The following is a 25,208-nucleotide window of genomic DNA, read 5'->3' on the forward strand; positions in this document are numbered from 1 at the left end:
TCATGTAGCAACCTCTTAATCAGCTGCAGGGATCACGTAAACCCATTGCATACAACTAGGGATCGTAATAAATAATCTGATTCTTACAGGCCTGATTTTACACGTGAGTTTAATAATCCATAATAATGCATGATTTGATGCGTCATTATTACACTCTGTAGTCGATGAAACAATGACCGCTTTGCAGGAAGTTGATGGACGTTTCATCCTCGCCATGGGAATGTGGAATTCCACCACTGTTTCAGAGCCAGCGCTTGAGACAAAGTGCCCTTACTGCTGCTCGTCTGAGCGGGATTGGTTCAAACTCTGACGTGAACACTTTTTTTCCGCTAAATCTCACTGCGGGAGAATAAACGCCACCGTCATCCCCCGTGGCTCCCACTGCTGGCGATGTCGTGCCGCGTCTTGTCTCGACGCAGCCAACGGGGCAGGGACGAGGGGAGGGGGATGTAGGGAATGGGGCCTTCTGGAGCGACCGGCTCAACACACCGGCTTTATTTTTCACGTCGAGCTCAACGGTCTGAACTGCGCCTTGATCAGGGGCAAATTGGAGCCAGGGGCCTGCGAATTTGGGCCATTCACAAACCCTCCAGGGCTGCTTGAGTGGCATTGCCCGCCCCCCCTTCCGCCAGCCACGAGGTTGAACCCCCCTCGCCCGCTCCCATCGCCCCGACAACCCTCGTTTGCAGCTGGCTGGAGCGCTGCACGGGGCTAGCCTGGCGTGCCGCCCTGCTGCTAAAGCAGGATTATGGATCGCACGCAATATGCTAAATATAACGCTTTCGCAATATGTGTTCATTTTGACGAATGGCGGCATCAGACGGGGGAAGAGGGATCTGTTTTTGCGGCAGATGAAAAAGCAGTAATCCATATCCCCGGCCTGATATTGTTTACGGACACGGCACTTCATCTCACGCTGCATCTGATGAATACCGAAGGCACGAATATGCTGCCGTGGGGAATGCAGATTGCGGCTAGTGCCTTTCAGCACAAACTAGGACATCATTTTCACGAGCGAGGCATCATTTTTAGTTGTCTGTTTATGATTTTTTTCCTCCCCCCTTCCCTTCGCGTTGGATTATCGCCGCTCTTATTTCACCATCGGCGTTTTAATAATAATAATTATTTACAACCTCATGTCAGTCCACTGCTGGGCGAAGGGGCCACCCTGCTCGCCATGCGTGTCGGTCGTGGGGGTTGTTTGATCATACTTCACCGTGCTGAGCAGTGCCAGTTGCCAGAGGCTGGGTTAGGCAAGCAATGCGCCACTATCGCTTTGGAGGAATTTAGATGAAATGAATATGCAATTCGATGAACACGAGCTCTTACCTTGTAGATATTGCCGTGGGCCATGTGATCTTTCGTTTTTCGCTTCATTAAAGGGAAAAAAAAATTACCTTAATCTCTAATCGTGCACTCACAGGGACTGCAGTTGGTAAAGGGGTTAACTCAGGCCCGGTTCACGTATCAATTGTCACCGATGTTAGCAGCGGCCAGGAGTCAAACTCGGGTCATCAGGTTCGTAGCTCGGCAGGCAAACCACTGTGGCACAGCTGTTGTTGCTTCGGGGCCTGTTTAATTCTGCATTCAAGTGAACGAAGTGCAATGGGCTGCATCGTTTTATTGTTTTTCTCTTCGTGTTGTTTCCAGTTGTAACATTTTCCCCGTTTACCGTAGTGGCCAATTTGTGACGACGTTAACGTCACTTGCACGAGATGTGACCATATTTCGGTTTAAAAAAAACAAACTATTTTAGTTGTTTAGTTTGGCATTCACAGCGAGGAAATGGTACAGGTGAAAACGACGACACACAGGACGACACGAAGCGCTCAAAGAGACACAACCAAGTGCTTCACATGCGCGCCGTGGTCTTATTGGATCGGCCAACATCCGAAAATCGAGATAAACAACATTATCCAGCAGTCAGAGCTTCGAAGCCATTATCTCACAACGACAATCTTGCGCCTTGCTAAAAAACGAAAGGGGATCTTTCGACCCGTGTCAGAAAAGCCACCCTAATTGAATCCCTGTAAAACCAAAAGATCGGACGAATCTACCTACTCTCCTTTCAAAACGGAGACACGGCAGGGGAATCGGGGAGAGGAAGTAACCTGCCGATTTTACACCGGCACGTGATAGTCGCCCGCGTGCCATCACATTTGTAGATTACGCGCTCACGTAACGTGGTATTTCCGACTTGCGGTGCACCCGTTGTCCAGACAATGATTCCACTTCCCACAGCAATCTGTCATGCGAGGAATATTTAGAGGTTTACCTCTTGGGCAGCCGATATCATCCGGTTGTGAATGTGTCTCCAGTACGGAATTTGCGGTCATGGTGGTATAAATAAGCCTTGGTGGTGTTATGCATGTTGGTGGTAGCGATCGGATTCAGGTTTTATTTCAGCTGATAAGGCCCATTGAACTAACCATCAATTTTCCAAAGACGATTCGATTGCCATGGCCATGGTGATGATGTTGGTGATCGTGTTGGTGGTGGCCATGGTAGTGACTGTTCTGCTGATCTGGTGGCATCGGTTACATTGGTGGTGTGGTATGGTGATTGTGGGGTCCATCTTGCCGATGATAATTGTGGTGATATCATTTTCAGTAGTACCCATGTTGACGTTGCTGTGACTGCTTTGATAGTGAGCTTGTTGCTGATGGTAGCAATGGTGCTGCCAATGGTGGTGGATTCCATTTCGATAATGGCTTTGGTAGCAATAATGGTGGTGGTAGTAGTGGTGTTGACAATGCCTGTGTTGGCATTGGCAGCGTTAGTGAGAGTTGGTGGTGGTAGCGGTAGCAATGGTGGTGTGGTGCTCATTAGTGGTGCTAATTGTTTAATTTGTGGTAGTTCAGGTGGTGGTGCTGGTGGCAGAGGTGTTCTTTTTGTCATCGTGGTGGTGGCAACGAGGCCGTTTTGTGGTGTTGGCAGCGGTGCCATTTGTGGTTGTCGTGGTAGTGCCGTTTCTGTTGATGGTGTCCATCGTGGTGGTGGCAGTCATCGTGGTGGCGGTGGTTGCGTCTGTTGTGGTTGTGGTGGCGGTGCTGATGGGAGCTCGCGCCGTCCGTCCGTCCGTGCAGGACTCTGAGGGCGACACTCCGCTGCACGACGCCATCAGCAAGAAGCGGGATGACATGCTGTCCGTCCTCATCGACGCCGGTGCGGACGTGTCGCTCACCAACAACAACGGCTTCAACGCGCTGCACCACGCCTCGCTGCGCGGGAACCCCAGGTCGGTTGCACACACGAACGCCGCTACCACCGTCAAGTGGGCCGTTGCGATTTGTTTTTAAATGTCTTTTTCTCAACTTTATTCCAGTCTTCTTCTTCACGATCAATGGGCAGATAGCTCGTCGGTGTCCACTGCACATTTTATCATTTGTTTCCACTTTGCTCTTCCGGCCACCAAGCACAGCATCGTTGACGGTCGCAGGTATTTCTAAGAGTTGTCGGTAACCTTGGGAGTTCCAATGTCTTCTGAGGGACCACAGCCACGTAAACGAGGAAGCAGTCCTTCCAGTCCAGCGTGGGTTCTCTAGGTGTTCTGCTGCCTTGTCACAATCGTGAAGCTCATCTGAGATTCATGACCGAGTTGCTGAATCGTGCTCCGTCGGTAACCCCCGCCGCTTTCAGTCTCTCTCGTTTGTTCGTTTATTTGTAAAGAAAAATTCGTCGACCCCCAACTTCCCCCCCACCAACGAAATTCTCCTTACCCGCACGCTCCAAGCCATAAAGTCGACAGTTAATGAATGATTATTGGTATTAGAAAATTCCTTTAAATGACCTCTGCTCCACGCATTAAGGGGGAAGCACTCCCCCCCCCCCCCCCCGCCCACTTGCCCTGCCACACAGAGAGAGCAATCTTTGTCGCATGACAGTCGAGCCGATATTTCTTTCAACAACGATGGGCACTGCACCGTCTCCTGCTCGAGCGGGGACACACACTTTGGCTTGACTTTCCGCATTATTGAACTAAGCACAGCTCGTAAAAATACATACGCATCAAGGTCCCACATCCGGCCCTTTGGCACTATATCACACGCCTCGGAGACAGAGTGCCTCTGTAGTAGAATCGCTTATTAGACACTAGTTCTTTATTATGCGCCGCGTGAGACGCAAGGGCGATTGGCCGCCCGCTTGGATCCACACTGGAATTTTCCCCCTTTTCACGTTGCAAAGTTTACTTCTCCACGTGTGACATCCGTAGACCTTCCTCCACCTTCACGTGACAGTCGGTCTGATTCCCAAGAATTCTAGTGGTTTGTTTTGCTCAAGTGTGCCGCAAATAAAAACAAAAATCTCCACCAATTAAATATTCTGCCGCTATCGTGAGTTACGGTTCCATCATTCTCCCGAAGGGCTACCATTAGTTGAGAAGCGGCGTGTGTGCGAGATGGCAAGTCCAGGGTGTGTGCCTTGCTTAACGTGGCAATGCACATCCTGTGGACGTCTCTCTCAGAGAGACGAGCACGGAGCATATCCATAAAGCGAAACGATTGGAAGCCGTGCAGCCGTTTCAATAATGCGTCGCCGCTTCTTGGATCGTCACGCGCGCGGGCACTTGCGCCGCTCAAGTGACGGTGCTTCAAAAGCGGCCGACTGCAGTGGCCTTGCTCGGCGGGTCCCGCGACTTTTGCCCGTGGTTTTTGGTCGGTCGTTTTGGTCTGTCGTTAACTAATAACCGTGCATGTGTATGGCACACGTAGTTGTCGTCGTCATCATCGTTATTATTATTCGCCATTTTACATGAACTGCTGGGTGAAAGCCCTCTCAAACTCTCGCCTTTGTTCACGGTCTTGCAATTCAATGATCTGTCTAACACCCGCACGTCGTGAGCTAAGTCCATCGCTCCACCCCCCGTGGTGAACTGCCTGACGGCAGTGTCCTCTTGGGCGCATCTTCTTTTTCGGCTGCCACTCTGTTGTTAGTCTCGACCGCCGGCCATCGTTCCTCCGAGCGACGAGGTGCCCAAACCCATTTACTTTTCTAAAGAGCCGTCGTGACGTCTCTTATCTCATGCTACGCAATCGTATAAGTGTATTGATTCAACCGCCCCACCAGCGATTTGATTAATTATCGTTTTTCAGGGTCACGGTCCGATTCAAGAATCGGTTCTCTTTGTAACCTTGATGGTGAATGTAGCGACCACTCGTGGGCTGCATTGGTGCTGTGAGCCCATTACATTCAACATGTGTGAATCCTTCTTAACCGCGTGATTCATGTGCGAATCTCAGGATTAAGAGCCGTATTAATTGATTAATGACTCCATTCGTTCATTCCCACTGTCATATGTTTGACTTTATTCTCAATTACTCTTCGTACATCGTCAAACACGAACACGCTTCTGTACGTGCAGTACGTGCATTACATATATGTCCGTTTTATTTGTAACTTAACATTTCCCGGATGCTTTTCGACTGGAGTCGGCACATGACCAATATCCACAGCCATAGCCAGATGTATACTCGATGTGGTGTGCCGGGTTGCGGACAGATTTAACCGGGCAGCCCTACTTCTGCCACATGCTTTAAAGCCGGCACATTTCTCTCAAAGAAACACACTAAAAAGTGCATTCTAATTTTTCGACTTAACAAAGCAAATATTTTGACATTCCCCGATTCAAATTCTCAGTGGGGAGGCGCCCTTGTTTTACGAGATGCTGGGTGAATTACCGATATCACCGTGCCTGCGCTGCCGCCACCCTTAGTATGCAACTTGCGATCGCCGCCGGAGTACCCGGCCTGCAGCCTCATTATCATTACGCGCAATGCTCTCCGCGCCACCAACGAGTGATCTGCATAGTTTATTATGGGTCGCCCGGTGCACGCGGTGGCGGCGATGGTGGCGTCTCCAAGCTTGGTTCCTCCGCTTTAATCAGCCTCGTTAAAAAGCGCTTATGCTGCTGCGGTGTCCGTTCCACTACCCCCCTCCCCACCCACTCCGCACCCCGCGCGCCACTCCCCCCGCCGTCCTGGCACGGGGTGGATGGTGGGGAGTTGGGTGTGGGTGGTGGAGCGAGGCTCGCAACAACGAGCTTGGCTAAGAGGCAGCAAGTTTGCAGCGTGGCGGGGAGTGCGAAGTGGTGTATCTGCCAGTCATCTCAGTTCAGTCGATTCCAAACACCTGGGTCTATAACCGTGGACCTCCTTTGCCCGGGAGCCTTCTACACTTATTCACACGGTCTCAAAGTGAACCGAGCTCGTGACAAATGCTGCGGTGATGTCACCGCCACTGAATTGCCGTGGTGGGTCGTCGTCCGTCACTTTTACGCGAGTCCACCACAGTAAAGACATTGGGTCGGCGATATAAATGGCGGCACAGTGCTTGCAGTTTATTTGCGGCAGGTTTAATGTTGAGCCGTCTTGCTCCAGCCTCCTCCCTCTCTCCCTTCCCATCTCGCTCTACTTCCTGAGTCGGACTCTCCGCTCAAACAGCCAAGGCCTCTTGGCAAAACTTCAGTCAACCTACAAAGCTATGGAAGGTCACTCCTTCACCTCTGCTACCTCCTAATTCCGAGAATTTCCTCCCACTAGTCTGCCGACTCCACACTGCTGACTCGTCCCTCCTTTGGATTGAAGATCTTCCATTTCTCCCCTGTCTTTGGCGAGCGACTTCTCCAATGACACCCCCCCCCACCCTTCGTTCCCCCACGTTTCCACTGCCACATCCTCCCCACTCACCCCCCCACGGACCGTCCTTCCGATCACCTGCTCCTTTCCCCAAACGCGTATCTCCCGCTGTGTGCGTCGTTTAGAAATTACGTCCCATTTAGCAGCAGCGGCGGCGGCGGCAGTCTGGTAATCCAAAGTGTGTTGAATAACAGAGCCCGGGCTGAGCGGTGCGCAATCACTTTTCAGAGGCAGCCTGAGGCTAGGTTTAGAATCAATCAGCTCCCACGGTGGACCACACTTGCGGGAATCGCCTTCAATGCATTGTCAAGGTCCCCGCATTCCGTCCGTACGTTAAACTGCTAAATTCTGTCCGGGAGTTATTATTTCCAGTGGTTAGTTTTGTGTTGGTTCTATTTTTTTTATCCTATCCACCCCCCAACCCCCAGCCCAGAAAAGTGTGCACGATCCTTTCCTGTATTGCGCTACCGTTTGCGGATTGTGCACTGTGTGAATATTGATCAGCGGACCCGGCAGTGATGGATCGTCCCATGCTGAGATTCAGCAGATTTCTTTTTCGAGACGCAAGTTTGTTAATCTCACGCAAACACGAGCACGCAGCGTGTGCAGTCGGCCGCCGCTGCCGCCACGCGCACCGTGTGGACGCACGGCGCAGGGACATCGTGCGCAAGGCACGGAGCGGACACCGGCGGCGGACCAGTCAGTCCGCCAAGGTCACAAACAGTTTTTCCCACGAGCGCTTCCCTAAGTTGCCTGCATCGTTGTCAGTTTCGCCCGAAAACACCGCGACTTTCAGAGGACACAAATGCCATTGTGGAATGCTCTGTTTATTGTAATTTCTCGTATTTATTTACATTATTGCTTTTAGTTCATTTTCTACTTGCACGGGAAAAAAAGGGGGACTTTTGTTAGATGCAAGTGTCGGTCGCCAATTATTGTTTTTGCACGGGTAACCTCGCGGTTTTTGGCTTCTTAACTTCCGTCAAACTCCTGTCGCTGCTGTCGCGGCACCGTGAACGAGGCGGGTAGCAGCTGTAAGGCAGAGGGGGGAGAGAGCCTTGTCTTAACAGCCTTTCTCGCTCCACGCTGGAGGAGAGGCACGATGATGGGGGCACGTTGGATGCCGTCGCTTGGCGCTCGAAATCGCAGGTGTCCTTTGGGACTCCGCTCCGTGGATTCTCCTGTCGCTGGAATATTCTCTGCCTTGCTCGGGGCCACGGGAAGAAGCGGGGCAGGGGGGAGGGGAGCACATGGTTGTCCTCATTGGGCACAACAGCAGCCATGCCAACTGTGCCTTCTGTCGGAACGTGGGTCAAAAAGGAAGCAAGTTACGTGAAGCGCACACCTGATTTTAAATGGAGGCGTATTTAAAGAAATTGCACAAAGGGACTTGTCGGTCCTGTACGTGACAACGCTGCAACGGGTGCCGATGGTGTCATCTGCTGATGGAGGCAAGGAGAAGCCACCCGAAAGTTCCTTCCAGTATGTGGCATTGTAGGGAGCTTGAGCTATGGGCTGCCCTTGGGCAAAGCACTGAATCGATGAAGGAACAGAATAAGAAGAAGACATTAATATTATTAGTTTTTGCCGAAACACATTCCAGTTGTGCTATTAGTGTTACGTCATGAAATGGAGACATGTTGATTTGTATCTCTTGCTGCGAGCGGCGTCGCGTCACCTTGTGTCGGCATGGTCGCGGACGTCGACGCCGTAAATCTCCCGAAGTCCCTTCCATCACTTCCATCGTCATTGGTCATGATCTAGCCACTGCTGGATGGAGGCCTCTCCAAGTCCTTGCCGTTGAACTCGGCTCGATGTAGGCCTCCTTTAGCCACACCGTATTTCACATGTGTAATATAGCCCTGCAAACATGTAGAGAAAATATCGTAAATATTATCAGAGCTGTAATAAGGTATTTAATAGGATAATTTTTTTCATGCACTCTTTGATTACCGGTTGAGAAACCATCCACTCGCTACATCTTAGAAATGCGGTTTATTTACAGGCGTCTGATCCCCACATTCAAATACACAATTCTACCAACCCACTTGCTGTACTGCCATCGCCGCTTAGCCACTCCACCGCAGAGTTTGGGCATTTCATAAGCGTTCACAATCCACCCACTCTTGCCTCCAAAGCAATGGATCACATCCGTGCGTCGCCGCCACGGCCCGTCAAGGGAACGTGCACTTGCTGCCACTGGCTCAGGGTCGCCAGTGGAGAGAAATGGGCGCCGTGTGTACGTGTGGCCCCTCTCCTCTGAATATTCGCCGGCACCGCGACCGTCCGTAACGATTTCCGTGGCGATCCCTTCCGCCGTGGCGCGTAGCTGGCTGGCGAGGTGGCCGCGTCATCAAGGTGTCTCTCCGCCGCCGATACAGTTCGGTTTTCTCTTACTGTCGACGCCGATACCACCCACCATACCCACCCCGGTTGCGATCACGGTGTAGGGTGTGGCCTCTGCAGCTGGTTGAAGGGGACCAAATCCCATCTGCAAACGATTTGGTTCCGTTTTACCAGCTGCAGCGGCACCGGCTGCTTTAGATGAAGACGGCCGCCGCCCCTCGCGGGAGACGCTCCCCTCTCCGGGACCATCCGTCCGTACATCTGCCGGCCGTCCTTCTGTCGCGTCCATTTGTCCCTCAGTCTGTCCATCCCTCCGCCCGCCCTTCCCGGGCCAATTAAAACGCCGCTGTAGGTGTGCCGAGTTCCGCACCGAGCCCGCGGGGCGGCTTGTTACGTAACCCCTGCATGTATTGGGATTTGCGTTTTAGGTTTTTTTTCTCAGCACCAGCTGTTGTGTTTTGAAAACATTGGTTGTAGAGGCAGCATTGACGGCGGCGGCGAGAGCGATCACCCGATGAATCACGGGGCCCTGTCACTGAACCCTCAAGGACACCTGAGTGAGTCTGATGGAAGCTTTTCCAATTCCTGGATACGGTTGATTTGTTTTCCTCCTCCTAACACACTTTAGGACATGGGGAGAAAAGCACTTTAGAAAATAAGGCCTCCTGGTCCATCCATATGTAACCCAGCTGGAAATCCCTTAAATATGCGTACGGGGTTTTCCAATACCGTGAAAGGACCTATGGAGTGGATGCTGCGGTGTGTGTAAGGTGCGAGAGGTTGACCCTCGGAGTCCCAATTCACACACACACACTCTCCTGCGAGCTCTCGAAGAGCCGGCCCCGCTATCGTATCGCTCGAGACATGTTCCCACGCACGAATCGTCTCGTGCTCCCCCATCCCCAACGGATGGAGTATAATGTGGCAACCTCCACTCAACAATGAAGAGGGACACGGGCCGTTTCCGCCCCGGAGGCATGGGCTGTTGCGAGTGGATCGGAATCAGAATATTTACCTATCATGGCTGGAATCCCATGAGCCTATGAAGCTGTTTTTCACAGATGTCCAGTTGGGGTTGGTCAGAACGTTACGGCAACAAACAATACAAAGGAGTGCAAAGTATAGGAAAATAGTAACAATTCACTTTAAAAGATGCAAAGAAAACTAAACAATTTGTTATCTTACCAGCTAAAGCCCACTGAGGTATTAGCTTATTTTTCTGAAGCGACCTGGCTATCACAAATAATCGCTCAACAAAGTGGCTTATCAGGTGTTATCGTAGTTCAATCGACTCGTCGTCGGCACGCACGCACGCCTGCCGTCTTGCTTTGAGGAGACGACAGGAGTCGGGACGCGGGAACGGAGCGACCGCCAGTGCCCATGCCTGGCTCCCTGGCAGAGCGAGCGGGCGAGCGGGCGGGCACACGAGCGGAGGACACGTTCCCCTGGTCCCCGTTGCCCGGCTGTGTGCGCTTGACGGGCATCGCAGCAACACGGCGAATGGCGGTGGCCTCCAGGGCCAGCCGCCCCGAGCTCCACTGTACCCGAGACATTTAGCCCAAAAGTTTACTGCGGGAAAATGAGGCTTAATTCTTGTTTATTATCCAACGATCGCGTCTAACAGTTGACAAATGTAAAAGTATAACAAGCGACTGTAACTTAATAGGGTTTGTGAACGTAACTCTGGTTGCAATGCTGTACTATATTGCTTGAAGTGTATCGGACGGGAGTCCGATAAAAAAAAAAAATATCTGGCCTCGATTTCAAACGCTGCGCTCTGTCTTCTTTGCCGAGTGCCAACGCAGCGTAATTGACCGTTGTTAATTCGGACGACGAATCATCGGAATCTGTTCCGGCCGCCCTGTCCTACGAGAGGGCGAGATCGGAACTAAACCGCAGTCTCAGCCGGAGAATTGCCGGTGCGTGCCGCGATAATTAAAACCGTTAAATAAACAAGATATCGCCGTTATGGCGAGACGCTTTGGAAATTGCCTTAATTAATTGTGCGACGTGGCTTTTGAGTGGCCGCGTGTGCGCAGCTTTGGAGAACGGCAAGCGCAGCACAAAATTATGACGGAACGCTTTCGCGGGGGGGCACACACGCACGGGCGCGCGTTTTATTTTTGTGCGTCCCTCAGGATTTGCCGGAATGCACCACCGAAACGAGTAACGCCGAACGCTGTCGCGCCGTTTTCCAACAAGCGAGAGCCGGCCTGTAAATTGACGGCGATAAATGGCCCACGGAAAATGGCTCGGCGGCGAAATTGAGCAACGGCGTTTGGCCGCGTTAACTAAACGACAAAAGCAAAGCATGGAACGCGCGGCCCTCACCGTTTTCAATCGTGGGGTTGGCGTGCGCCGGTTTTTTTCCTCGACGTGTAAAGAGTATGTCAGCGTTGTTTAAAGGGGCCGCCACTCTGCGCGCAAGCGCGGCCCGCCGAGTTTTATACCAGAGGCGTGCGGTGACGAAACGCGCTGCAGAGGGGGAGACGGTGCTGCGCGGGAACGGCAATTACCGTAATTGGCTCCTGAGGGCTGGGGGCTGCTCTCTCGTGATTAGACGGCGGAGATCCTGGCACTTTTCCTCACGCTACTTTGTTAATCCCTTTCGTTTTTTTTTCTCTCGCTCCACCAAGCGAGAGCCGGCAGCGCTTGCTCATGTGCCAAAGCAATAAACGGTTTTGTGCCGCAATTTTCGAATGACCGTAATGTTTCAAACCGCGGAGTGATATTTGTGCGTGCCTTCGCGAAAATTTTTGAAAATGTATTTAAAGTGTGCACCCATAACGTCACGAGAAAGAGATTAAGAGTTAATTCAATTACCCGTGGTGAGCGGCGAGCGCGCTATTTTGTCCTGATTCACTGGAAGTTGTCGCTGCGTGTATTGGACAGCGTCGCCACGGTCTTCCCCGTCCCTGCAGTGGGCCACGAGTTGTACGTGGACATAGAGTCAGCACCACGGGTCTTCTCTCCCAAACATCTTTTAGATGAGAATGTGCTGCTGATTCCCACCCAGAACCCATACTTCTTTACATTCCACGATCCCAGCTTGCGCACGTGGCTCTATAAAGAAGTACGTGCTCTGGCTGGGATTTATTCTCCGTAACTTTGACACTTTCTAAATTCCGACGGTTCATAAATCTCCCCGCCCCCAGCCAAAGTCGGACAGGATGCCATGAATACAATTTGTGAATAGAGAGCAACCGTACCTACCTGCACGTTGAGTCACAGGCCGCTCCCCCTTCTCCTTTCGCGACGACGGCGACGGCAGGAAGTGAATCTTTTCTTTCATTCCCATTCGGTGCTCCTTAATCACTTCGGGAAAAGCACAGTCTGTTCGGCGGGCAAAATTATAATCCCTTATACAGTCTTCGTTCGTGCCTTCGGGTTCGCCGGCCTTCTGCGCGCAGGAGAGGCCGGGTTTGGTGCATCGGTTGCTCCTCGGGGTGGCTGTGCCCGCGAGCGTGCGGCGGAAGCATTTGAGAATTCTCACTCCGTCCCGGCCATCGCTCGCTCGCTCGCTCGCTCGCTGTGTCGCACCGCTCCGTCCGCGTAATCGATGACCCGCCCCTCGTGACGCGCCTCGTCGTTTGCGCACATGCATGCGACCTTGCGCCGCCGGTCCTCCGTCCATCCGTGCGTCCCCCTTCCCCCCCCACCGCCTCCCTCCTTCCCTCGAGGCTGCAAAATGCGCGTGCGCTAGTGGTACACGAGCGCGCGCACACACGTGGACACACACGTGACACATATATTCTTGGGTGCACTTACCACACACAGGATCACGTGAACATTAACACGTGCACGCAGGCGCACACACCATATCAATGTATTTATGGGTACATGGCACACGTGAACACGAACATATGTGCACACGCCACATATGCACATGCATTATACACACATTCATTGGTTTACACACCATACAGGCTCGCATCAGCATTAACACATGGGCATACAAAGACAAAGATCCCCCCTAAAGGCACAACATCCTGTTGGGGCAAGTGCTGTTAGCGAGTACCTATGAAGGCCGGCACGGCACACGAGGGGGTGGGTGGCCAGCACCACGTCCGGCCGCCTTTGTCTCCTTAGTGGCGAAGTTTACACACCGCACCATGTACTCATTCGAGGCTGAGTCGACCTAGGGGAAGTCCAGAACCGTTTCAGATAATCGTCACCGGTGTTGGCCATGGGTGGTAATTGGGTCGTCGGGTTCGTACTGCAGCTCGCTAACTGCTACACTCCTGTTCTCTACAAAGACACGGACACGTGCACACGGACACGCGCACACACATTGATGGACACGCACACAGGCACACACGTACCACAGAGCTTCAGTTGAAGCCACAAGGGTGCCTTGCCGACGTGCACACGAATCACATTTGCAATAGCGCTCTTCTCTGCGTTTTTTTGTTTCTTACGCAGCACGTCTTTTACAAAGCGGCCACGGCGTGGAAACTGCGTTAGCGAGTCGTCCCGCCGCTGGGGCGACCGCTTCACTCCCCGGGGGCCTCCCCTCGGGCGCCATGCAAACATGCCCTCGGGGCACCTGCCCACCTCGGCCTTGCACACGGCGGATCGGTGCGACAGCTCGCGTGCGTGGCCAGGGGTGTGCGGTGTGTCGAGCCACGTGTGTGTGTGTGTGTGAACGAGTGGAAGGAGTTTGTGGTGGGGGAGGAGGGAGAGGGGGGTTGGTGGTGGGGGAGGGCGGTTTTTGGGAAAGAAACGCCATTGAGCGAGTCCGTCACGTCCGTTGGTGATTTTCTGCTGCGCGCCCTCCGTTTTAAATGCGCGCGTGTACCTGCGAGACTACGATCCCCGCCGCATGCATTATGAGCGCTTCTTGGAAGATGTAATGGGGGGGGAGATCCCTCTGGAAAAATAAAGGCATGCTGTCGTGCAGCAATTACTGCTCCCCGCCGTTCCTCCGGCGGTGATGTCGAAGGCTCCGTGCACCTGTCCTGAACTTGCACGGCACTCTTGATTCACACGTGCATAGCGGCTGTGTCTGTGTGCGTGCGTGCAAGCGTACTCGGTCACACGTACGCGATCCCAGGTCGAGGAGCCATGTGTTCCAAAGGGTTTTGGCGCATTGGAGATAAACGGCGAGCTCCTTGTTCAGTTACACACAAGGCAGCTGACATAGGGGGAGTTGCGCTACGAACCCGGGGGACTTGAGTTTGATTCCCAGCTGATGTCCCGCGGGAGAGTGCTATCTGAACTAAGCCTCGGCTTCCCCTAGGTCAACTCAACCTTAAACGAGCACCAGGTGCGGTGTGTTAAATGTCAATACTGGGGGGGGGGGGGGGGATAAAGGCGGCCGAGTGTTTTGCTGGCCACTCACCACCCCTTCGTGCGCCGCGCCGGCATTAATAGGTGAGCTTGCATACAAATGTGCCTCAGTTATTGACTTGAAACGGTATAGTCTTGAGTAGTGCTGCTCTTGTTTGGCACAGGAATGACTCGCCGTGGCAAAGCGAGCAAGGGAGGTGAATGTGAAAGTTGCCGCACACCCTCGTACGTCTTTAATGTGGGCACGTGGCACAGCGGCCGGCCTGCTCGTTAGGGTTATGCTGCAGTGTCTTCACTATTCTCGCAGCAGGGCAAGCACTTCAAAAATGTCATTGCACATTTCTGGGTGGAGTTGAGCTCTGAGCTGCCAAATGCTTGCCATGTGGCGCTTGGGTGGCAAGTGAGCTGGTCACTCGGCTTTTCAGGCACCCCTATGTACGAATGCTCGGACAGTCTTGTGTGAATTAATGCACGTGGTTAGGCATCCCATGTATAAACATCTAGATGGATACTGTTTGAGAGCCTGTATGTACATGTAACCACCCTGTCTGTGGCTGGAATTAGAAGCAGTGGAGAAGAAGTAATGTTTTTCCTTTCCTTAAGAAGGCCAGTTGGGTTGGGACGTCCTTCAGAAAAGAAAAAAAAACCCACCGTTCTGTTTCATTTATTTTTAAATTTATAAATTGGCGCGTGCGAGCGTGAGCGCGGATATTGTAAACGTGCGCATATACTGCAGCGTGTAATTTCCGAAAGTGCATTTAAATTACCGGTACAGTTCATCGGTTTTAATTACGAGTCTGAGTACGTTTTACGTCGCCACTGCCGCCACCGCGGCCGCTTTGCAGCTTTAATGTGCTGAGACAGCAACTAGGCAAAGCTAAGCCAGTCAATCACGGAGCCGCTCAATCATAAAACAGCCGAATTTTGCTCCCTTACGTTTCGCCGCGATGCGAGGAGGCCGCCGCCTCCGCTCCTCGCTTGCTCGCGACCGTTGCCGTGGCTGTTGCTTCTGTCGTTCTCTGGTGCCGCGTCGGCGACCGATCCGCTCTGGGGCCGGCCGGTAGCGGAGGAGGGGGGGGGGGCAGTGCAACAAAAAATATAAAATTGCGGGGTTTTACATTTCTTTCATTCGACGAAAAACAAACGAATGCTGCACGACGTCGCGTCGATTGTACTCCGTGTTGTTAAAACATAAAAACGGCAGTGCCGCAGAGGGTTCAAGGATTGTCAAGATTGTTTTTAAACAAATCCATTATTGTGAAACGTACAAACGCGCACACGCAGAGACGGACACGCGCGGCACACCACACCGAGAACCGGAACACTCTGCCCTACTTGCCAAGTGCACCGTATCATCTCGCGGCGTTAGCAGCAGCAGCAGCACCCACCTGAATTGCGGCACTGCCACGGCCCCCAAGGAGCGCCGCTCACGAGTTGGCGGCGGCGGCGGCGTTTAAATGAAGGCCGAGCGCCGTTGCTCCCCGGTAAATCCCCATCAGGTAAAATCCCACCGCTTCTGTTGCCCTTGAACGATGAAATCTGCCGGAGAGGCAACGGGCTGGGCCATTTTAACCCTAAACCCCCCCCCCCCGCCCGCCCCCGTCTCTTCCCCTCGCCCGTCCCCCGTCGTCCCCCTCCCCACTTCGCCCCGCACAAGTAGCGGACGCACGCAAACGCACGGTCCCACCAACCTGACCGGCATGATTAAACCAGGCCTGCCTCTTTCACAGGTGGCGTTTTATGGCCGGCGTTAAATTGAGTGATGAGTGAGATGTCGATAAAAAGAGAGCCACTGGGTTTGGCACCCCGTCCTGCCGCTTTGTTTAGCGAGCGGTTCTTATTTTATTCGCGGGTTTTGTTTGTTTTCGCTCTGAATACAGTAGTCCAATTGTGATCAACTGTTTAAAAAAATGCAATTTCGAACAAAGTCGTCTAAAGATTCGACCACCCAGCCCCCCAAATTTCTCCAAGTCGATGACTTGTCATGATTTGTGGTCACCATTTGGTTCCAGATTCTATTTTTTTTTTCGTCACGTTTCTTCCGTCTCGTTCGTATTGTTTCTCCCTGAATACTTCTTTACGTCCGCGCCGTTAACACAAGTGTAACATTAACATCTCAATTTGCATGACATGTGCAGAATAGATTCTCGCACGCGCGATTCTATACCTCTGTCGTTTGCGTATCAATCTATTTCAATCTCCGAATCATCCCGTCGTTACCTCGCCCGCTAAAAAAATTGTCGCAAAGTAGAACGGCATGAAAATGGGACTGCGGTTTGATCGGAGCTGGCTTATTTCATCCTCCCCAAGACCCTGTACGCGCACGCACGTGGTCCTTGATGCCACCTTGTCCTGCCACGGAGGTGCAGGGGTGGAGGGGGGGGTGGCGGGGGATGTGGGGGGGGTGGCAGCGTAACGCCCCGGGGCCCCCCACGATCGGCGGCACCGCCGCCGCTGCGACACCACGGGGGGGACGTGGTCAGCGCGGCGGCATCCGCATTGCGCCGCGGAGAGAGGGAGAGACCGACAGTCACGGCTGCTGAGCCCACTCGAGGGTTAATGCATCGGAGAAAGGGGAGTGGGAGAGATTGATGGATTGATGGCTGCTTTGGCTTAACCTAGCCGTCTCCCCGGCCCCCAGCCTCCGGTGATGCGCCGCTCGTTAGATGCCCGTATGGTTCCGCTGGGTTCCGGTGACCGGGCGTGAGCGAGGGGTCAGCACCCAGGGCAGCAGTAAAAAGAGCCAGAGCCGTGGGACCTGATGAGGCGTTGGGAGATTCAGAGAGCCTTTGGCCCATTAGCAGGATTACAGGAGGAGAGAGAGAGAGAATGCGTAGGACCTTAATCCTTCAGTGGCATAGTCGTAGTGAAAACAAGCTAAATATAAAACAAATAAATCTGTTTTTAAGTAAGTTATTGTTTGCCCAGGAATAAATTACTAACGCTGTACACTTTTGGGAGCATTATGTTATTTTGCTAAAGTGCATTTCTCTTGAGCCTCACTGCCCTGGCCTGTGCTTGTGCATGTGACTTTCACTTTCATTTTGTTTTTTAATATGTCTTTTCACGGACCAATGTAACTAAATTGAAAAGCAACTCCCGGCCCTCGCGATGTCCAGAAATGTAATTAGGAGAGACCATCCATCCTGGAAGAACCGCACACACGTGTGCTTGTTGTGTATAATAGAATACGCCAGCGCGCCATGCGCGGTGTGTCCGTGTATGTCTATGTACATGCGTACGTACGTGCGGTCGCGCGTGCACCTCTGTGTGTGTGTGTGTATATATATACGTGCGTTGCACAGATTATTAATATATATAAAACAACAAAAAAATTTGGGTGTAAGCACTTGCTTACTCGGCCGCTGCGTGCATAATTCATGAGCGGAAATGTGACGGGCGACGCGAGGCTGTGGCAGCGGCGGCGGGCGGGCGGCCGGTGTCCGCGAGCACGTGATGATGTGGCAGTAACTTCAGGAAAATGTGTCGCTCGCTCACTCCGTGATTTATGGTCTGTCTCCCGTAGTGTCGGCCAGGGGGGGATGAGGGTAAGTGAGGCGCACCCCAGGGACCACTTTACGCTGCTCCCAGCTGCGGCCGGGTTGGGTGGTGGGTGGGTGCGGTGGAAGGTTTCGTTTTAATGTAGACATTTCTTTTGGGGGGTGAATTTTCTTTTTATGTTTACATCTTTGTTGGGGGGCGGGGGGGGGGGGGGTGAGCACGGACGCGCTCTGTATGCGCGCGAGTGTTTTTTTTTACGCCGTAGTTTATCGTTTTTTGTTGGTGGGACGTAGCCGATACGGGCAAATATTAAAATGCCCTCTGGCCTGCATCTGCCGAGCCTCTCGGTGACGTGTGGCGGCACGGCGGAGTAAGAGGCGGGCGTGCCGCCGCCGCCGGGATGTTCAACTCCCCCGTTGACGGATCGTCTCCGCGCCACAGCAACACCCCCCCGTGCAGCAAATTACATTACGTTATAAATTTACATGAAGTGTGCGTGTAATAAGCTCCCGGACGCGGTTATTGGAATGATATCAGTGTCTCTGCCAGCGCCATATTTTGTTTGTTTCTTTGGGTTTTTTTAAAATATATTTTTTGACGCTCGCACGCACGCACGCACGCACGCACGCACGAGCCACTCGGGTGCCGGTGGATTTTTGGCCGATAACCGGTGACTGTTATCTTTCACCCTCTACACTGAGTGATGGTGCGGTGACCTTGACTCGACTGGGTTATAAAATTTCGCACATTCTGTGTAAAGCTCGCGTTGGTATATTTATTATCTCACGGCGGTGCAGGTTTTTTTCTTGCAACTTTCAGCCGCCTATCTTGTTAAGCGTCTGCTTTTGTGACTGCAATGAGATGCCGTAAACCCCATCGTGGAGCCGGCAATTCTAAACGCGGATTTTTTTTCGTGCTTTTTCCTGTGGATCTCGTCTTTTACGTACGTTTTCTTTTTTGTTTACCGGTAATTGTGTGTATAAAACACTTTTTCTTTTTTACACGGCGATTGCATTAAATAGGGGTGTAGATTGCAGCTATCAGAAAGAATAAAATAGGTTTTAAACCCAAGCACTGTGCACTCAAGCATGGGGGATTAATTAGACCCTCCATCGTATTTATTGGACTTAACCCCGTTCTAACTCACCCCCCGTTGCAGATCTAGCCCATAAACGTCGCGTGGCGGCCGCCGCTGTTGAGTTCCCCTCCCGCCGCGATGACGGCGGTGGTTTCTCTTGTGCGTTTTTTTTCCCTTCCGTTTTTTCCCCCGATTGATTCCTGCCTTCCGTTGCAATCCCTCCATCATCTTTCCCGTCCTCACCATCTCCCCCCCCCCCCCCCCCCAGGTCTTTTTTAAAACTTACGAGGTTAATTGCCGCGACTCTTCCGTTTCGACGCCAGATCGATCGGTTCGCCTGGCTCGGGAGTGATTGAGCGTTGCGTGCAGCTTTCCGTGAGTTTTTAAAGAAAGCGCCCCCCTCTCTCCCCCTCCGCCGTTCCACTATTGTCCCGCTCTCTGTGCCCTCCTCCCGCTCGCGCCTCCTGCGCACCTACCCCCACCCCTCCACCTCGACGCTCCCCCCACACTCCGCTCCCAGCGTCCTTTGGGGCCGGTGGCGAGGGGTCGCCAGGGTTGCGGTGAAATTTTGGTCGCTGAAAACGAATTTAACGCTGACAGGAATCGAGGGAAACTTGCATGGGGCATCATCGATTATAACCATACGATCGTCGTCGGTGCAGTTGGGTGTCGTCGTTACAGCCAAAGGGGGGGTGAGACATTTGGTAATTGAATTGGTTATGCAAACAAAGGTTCTCGGGTTTATTAATTACTCTATTGATTGGCGAAATGCACAAAGGATAAACACGTGGCAGGGGACTAGGTGGTTAATGTGGCTTCTGGGCATCGGGTTTAGATTCTTCCACCGGCTCTTATTTTGTTGTGATTGCGTGCGTGCCACATTCGCATTGCGCGGAGTCCACGCACGTGCGCAGAATGGATGTAGCCATTCGGCCCCCTCTCCCGACGACTCGGTGAGTTGTCACGGTGTGAATCCAGGAATCTGTTAACCTCTTCGCATTGTCGTAATGGATGTAGCGGCCTCTCGTGGCTGCAGGGATCATCCTGGCCCTTTACATTCAACAGATACGAATAGAAAACGTCGATTCCCTACGCACACTAATTGACGATTGTATTGTTTCGGCCGAGTTGCACCACTAAGTAGCATGGAACTGCGTAAGTTGTAGGAGCATTACCCAACTTTATTCTGTCGTATATGCTGATCAGTCCAATTCCCTTTAAATATTATATATAATTTCTAATATAATGAAGCCGTTAATCCTGCACAGGTTTAGCTGCTATCAGTCCACTGCTGGAGGTGGGCCTCCAGACACCGTGTCCAGTCATGGCGGGTTTTGTGACCATACGTAACCATGATGGCCATTGCTAGTTGGTTAAAGATCTGATTATTGCTCGCCGCTGATGTTAGCCACGATGGAAAATCAAACTCCGGTCGCCAGGTTAACGGAGCAGTGCCCATACCTCTGGCCCACCGCACTGCTGAACCTCCTGTCGAGCTTTGGTGTTTGTAAAAAAAAAACGCCGCTGCATTGTGCATTAATTTAATAAGTAATTTAATGAATGAATCAATCCACAAAAATGACTTCTTGTGATAGACATCTCTTCTGGGAAGCCTTTGTGTTTGGCCTCAAAACAAACAAAGCCATTGCAGCATTAAATGCAGCAAAGGTTTCTTGTCCTGCGCGGAATTTTCTCGTGACATTAACTGAAGGGTGATACAGATATATTGAGGGGACCCAGGCAGATTGCATTTGTATTAACTGCAAAGGTAATGACTGTGGTGACCCGAAATGGCCCTGCGTCTGCAACTAAGTCATCCGCCCGAACATTTGTTGTTTACCGTGGCATGTCATCTTTCTGAAATGTGCCGTGAATATGTAACCGGGCGCTCCAAAAGTAATGCCATCGTAAAAAACATGCACGCCACCCCCGAGTTACAACCACCAACAACACCAAGGCCACCGCCACCACCACCATCGTCACTGCCACCGCCGCCACCACCATCACTGTAACCGCCGCCACCATCCCGATTGTGACCGCTACAGCCACCACCGCCAGCCACTACCATTACCATCACTGCCGCCCACCATCGCCGCTGCCACCGCGATATTTCGGCCACGTGCCGGCAGTCGCCCCTGGCGCAATTGGAAAGCAAGCAGAGGTGACACGCGCTGAGCTGAGCTGAGCTGCACGCACTGAGGGCCGTTGGTACGGGTGTTACCGAGGTGTAACGATAAATCGATCATCATTGATCAATATAAATTCTTATGCTCGTTATACAGTGCCACCGAATAGCGGGTGGAGTTAGTGATCAATGTTTAAATTTGTTTTTATGTATGTGGGGTGGGGTGGTGGCATGCGTGGTTGGCGAACTGTGCTCTGAATCCAGACGGCTAGCATCAGTGGCAAGAGATGTTTGAACCGGTCCTGTGCTCCACCCTTGAGCAGTTCGCACTGATCAGCATGGAGAAATATAGTACAGGTAGTCCTCGTCTTATGACGGAGATGCGTTACGACGACCCCATCGTAAGTCGAAAATATCGTAAATCAAAGATGGCCTAGCCTACCCAGGAGTCTTAAAGAATGGTGATAATTTAGCAAAACAGAGCAATTTATCGTGGTAACCTTAAAATGAAATCGCTAAAGCTACGTATCATACACGCATTGAACGTATCGTAACGTATCATATTGTACTGTACTCGCCAAGATTCTGTCCTGTCGTCTGCATACTTGAACGATGTTAGGTTGTTGATGGCAATTTTGTCGAATCGCTATCGCCATCGTAAGATCGAAATATTGTAAGTTAGACCATCGTAACTCGGGGACTACCTGTGTATATATATGGTATATACACAATAACTATCAGAATCTTTATTTAGACTGGAGGAATCCGATGAGTTATGAAGCTCTTTGTCACAGATGTCCAGTAGGGGCGGGTCAGCAAGTTACAACAACAAGCGGTACAAAAGAAACGATAGGAGTGCAAAATGGAGAGTTAAGCGAGTCACGAAAAAACAAGTTTACATAAATTCCTGCCGATTTTTCAACACCAAAATGCAAGCAAGGGGAATGCAGTAAAACGGCAACAAAAAGAGTCCCTAGACCAGGCCAAAACAACAACAACACACAGTCCCTCAATACAATTGCACATTAAAATAGACCTATCGGTACACGGGCGGCAGGGATCAAATTCGCAAATCACATTTGCGAATGTGACTGTACCCGTCGCCAATCTTCAACAGCATCCTGTGACGGACATGGCCTGTGAAGGGCTTCATCCAGCAATGGGTTGACAAAGGGCTGTCGGTTTTTGTTACGTTATATTATTTAATACGCTTAATGTGGCTCCATGCCTCGAGTGGAATCAATGATTTGTATTGTTTATTATTTTATATTTCTCTTTCATGAAGTTTTGTCACCCGCATTAGCATACATGTAACATTAGCATTTAATTTGCACATCATTTACACGAACCATAATCAGAAGGGCAATTCGATGGATTTGCCATGAGCATAAGAATCAGTTTCAATATAAACCAAGGCATTATTACGCGCGGAATCACTAGACCCTGAGATTTGAGCTCAACGACACTGAAAATTGCACTTACCCGCTCATGTCAGTGTATAGAGGGTAGCAACTGCTGATGCTGATCCTGCTAGTGATGATGATGCTGCTGCTGCTGGTGATGCTGCTGCTGCTGGTGATTATGATAATGATGCTGGTGGTGATGCTGCTGCTGATGAAGCTGGTGATGCTGCCGTTGTTGCTGTTGATGGCGATGCTGCTGACGATAATGATTATAAAATAACCATGCTCCCCTTCATCTCCCCCCCACCCCCCTTTCCACCGGACGCGGCTCGACACCGCTCCTCCATTCCGGCAGCAGCAGCAGCAGCGTAATCCAATAAACCAGGGATCGAATTACAGGTCGTGGCTCGCTGTGCTGCCGCGCCGGGCACGAGGGAGCACGCCGTTTTACTTTTCTTTGCGGGATTTTTCCTGTTCCGCCGCCTCTGCCCTCGAATTTTGCCAGAATTGACATCTTCCGAACGAGGGCTCAGCAGTGCCCGCTTGGCTGTTTCGCTGGGGGACGATGGGGTGGGGTGGCTTCTGACTCATTGGAAAGTGGAAACAAAGCGGTTCGCTTGCGTAAGATCCGTTCTAATGCGCATCTTCAATGTTTTGTTGATCGTCGTCATCGATATTATCATCCTGTTATGATCTCGCCAATGTTGGTGAAGGATTCCTTGTACCGCGTCGGTCACGGGGAGGTGGGAGGTCGTGTGAACCATACTTCACCACCCTGGTCGGTTTGGATTGGTATAGCTCGGGGACAGTAACCATGACGGTTCATGTATCGCTCGTCACGGATTTTAGTCAAGGGACGGGACTCGAATCCAGGTTTTCCGTTTCGTAGCCCGGTGCTGTAGCTCGCTCTGCCAAATTTGATTGTTACCGATGCTTAATGCTCTCATACTGTTGGAGGTTTGTACGCGGTTGTCATTGACCTTTTATACTCTTGTGTGTAATGCAAAAGTTTTATTTTTTCTCCTCTGGTCTCTCTCGTTATGTGCGTCTCGATGGGCCCTTGCCTGTTTACAAACGGCGAATACGAATTGCAGTAATGCTTGCGTATACATTACACCCGGAACATCTTGGAGCGCAGTTTTTTTTTATCTTTGGGGGGGAACCCCGTAATGATAGCTTGTCTCAGCGAAAGTAGGGGAAAAAAAACCAGAAACGGTCTTAGTGGACTCTCGCCCGCTTATAAATAAAGGAGGGACAGTTGGTCTCGGTGGGGTAGTTAGGATGTGAAAGCTAGGGGATGGCTAGCCTCCATGGGCTCCCTTACCCCTTTCTGAATACGGTGGCACATGGATGAATGAGTGAAGAGTGGAGTCTCCCCCAGGGTTGGAGGGGATCCGTGTCGTCTGCGACGCGTTGACAGTGACGCCGGAAACGCATCCATCAGGGTGGAGGGGCGAGCTGCCGTCGGTGAGAAACGCGGAGCCACCGCTTCTGCCGACGGCGTCGCTCCCCATCGCTGCTTTATTGTCGCATCGCAAATGCCGCCGTGCATTGAAAGCTGGGTGGGGGTAGCCCATTGCGATGCGCAACGGGCTATAAATTACCTTGATCTGGTCTGCCAAAACATCGAGTCTTTCCCGTGAAAAATGACGCCGCGATACATTTTTCTCAAACTTTATATATATTTTTTAAACCAATGACGAGGTGTGTGGACACGTCCCGCCAGGAATTCGTGTGCACACCTATCCATTGTAGGATTTTAAAACACGTCACGTTTCACTGTTGTAAATGCTAGAGTGAACAAGCAGTGGAACTGAGTCCATCCTGTGTGCCTTCCCCCTTCTCCACCGACCTGCACTGGCCGGCGTGACGACGTGGGGCCAAACAACCCCGACAGTGATAATTGTTTTTTTACCCTTCTATCTGGCAACAAAACTGACACCTTTTTTTACAAGGAGTCATGTTTGCATAGACCACAATACCTGCAGTCATAATGCAAACAAAAAACATAACTCTGATAATGTATGCACTGTTCTTGAAGTTGATTGGTCCACACCCGAGACAGCTTTCCTTAGAGCCTAGTCTCACATGGGTTGGACCAGATGGGTTGGACCAGATGTAAATGCTTACCCTGAGCTCTCATACTCTGATGGTGCATTGTCTTTGAGTTGTGCGCCTTTTGGCGTCATCTGGTCCAACCCATGTGAGACTAGGCTCTAAGGAAAGCTGTCTCAGGTGTGGACCAATCAACTTCAAGGACAGTGCATACATTATCAGAGTTATGTTTTTTGTTTGCATTATGACTGCAGGTATTGTGGTCTATGCAAACATGACTCCTTGTAAAAAAGGTGTCAGTTTTGTTGCCAAATAGAAGGGTAAAAAAACAACCCCGACAATGTAATAGAAATAACGTGTGTGTGTGCGTGCGTGTGTGTCCATGCAGCGCAGTGCGGGTGCTGCTCTCGAAGCTGCCGCGTCCGTGGATCGTGGACGAGAAGAAGGACGACGGCTACACGGCGTTGCACCTCGCCTCGCTCAACAACCACGTGGAGGTGGCCGAGCTGCTCATCCACCAGGTGAGAGAGGGCCGCCCCCCCCCACACACCCCACCTTCCACCTCCCCCCACCTCCCCTCCCCCGACTTCACCGAATATGACCCGCAGCTACACCTGACCTAGCGCTTCGAAAACAGCTGCCAGACGATACTCGTCTTAGCCGCACTAATCGGATACTAGAGGGTGATAGTTTTTACCTGGTAGCGACTCCGCGTTTCTAATTGTAGCGCGCCCATTCACTTCTGTCGACGCAGGGGGGGCTATTGCAGTGATAGA

General features: G+C 51.7%; 1 protein-coding gene and 1 long non-coding RNA gene across 3 annotated transcripts in view; one reads left to right on the plus strand and one right to left on the minus strand.

The window, feature by feature from the left end:
* MIB1 (MIB E3 ubiquitin protein ligase 1) overlaps positions 1-25,208 on the plus strand; it is a 75,372-nt gene that overhangs the window by 34,379 nt on the left and 15,785 nt on the right. For both annotated transcript variants that reach the window (XM_061554048.1, XM_061554049.1), the window contains exons 12-13: positions 3,087-3,238; positions 24,821-24,953. In XM_061554048.1, coding sequence (XP_061410032.1) covers positions 3,087-3,238; positions 24,821-24,953 — 285 coding nt within the window. The remainder of the gene's footprint in view (positions 1-3,086; positions 3,239-24,820; positions 24,954-25,208) is intronic.
* On the minus strand, positions 6,709-15,795 carry LOC133344144 (uncharacterized). Its single transcript, XR_009755316.1, has 4 exons — positions 15,659-15,795; positions 15,207-15,317; positions 12,195-12,680; positions 6,709-8,497 (listed from the first exon to the last, which is right to left on the minus strand). It is a non-coding gene; the product is annotated as an uncharacterized LOC133344144 (long non-coding RNA).

This window comes from Lethenteron reissneri, chromosome 19 (genome assembly GCF_015708825.2).
Source record: "Lethenteron reissneri isolate LAM-NWPU_2019-01 chromosome 19, ASM1570882v1, whole genome shotgun sequence".
Classification (NCBI taxonomy): domain Eukaryota; kingdom Metazoa; phylum Chordata; class Hyperoartia; order Petromyzontiformes; family Petromyzontidae; genus Lethenteron; species Lethenteron reissneri.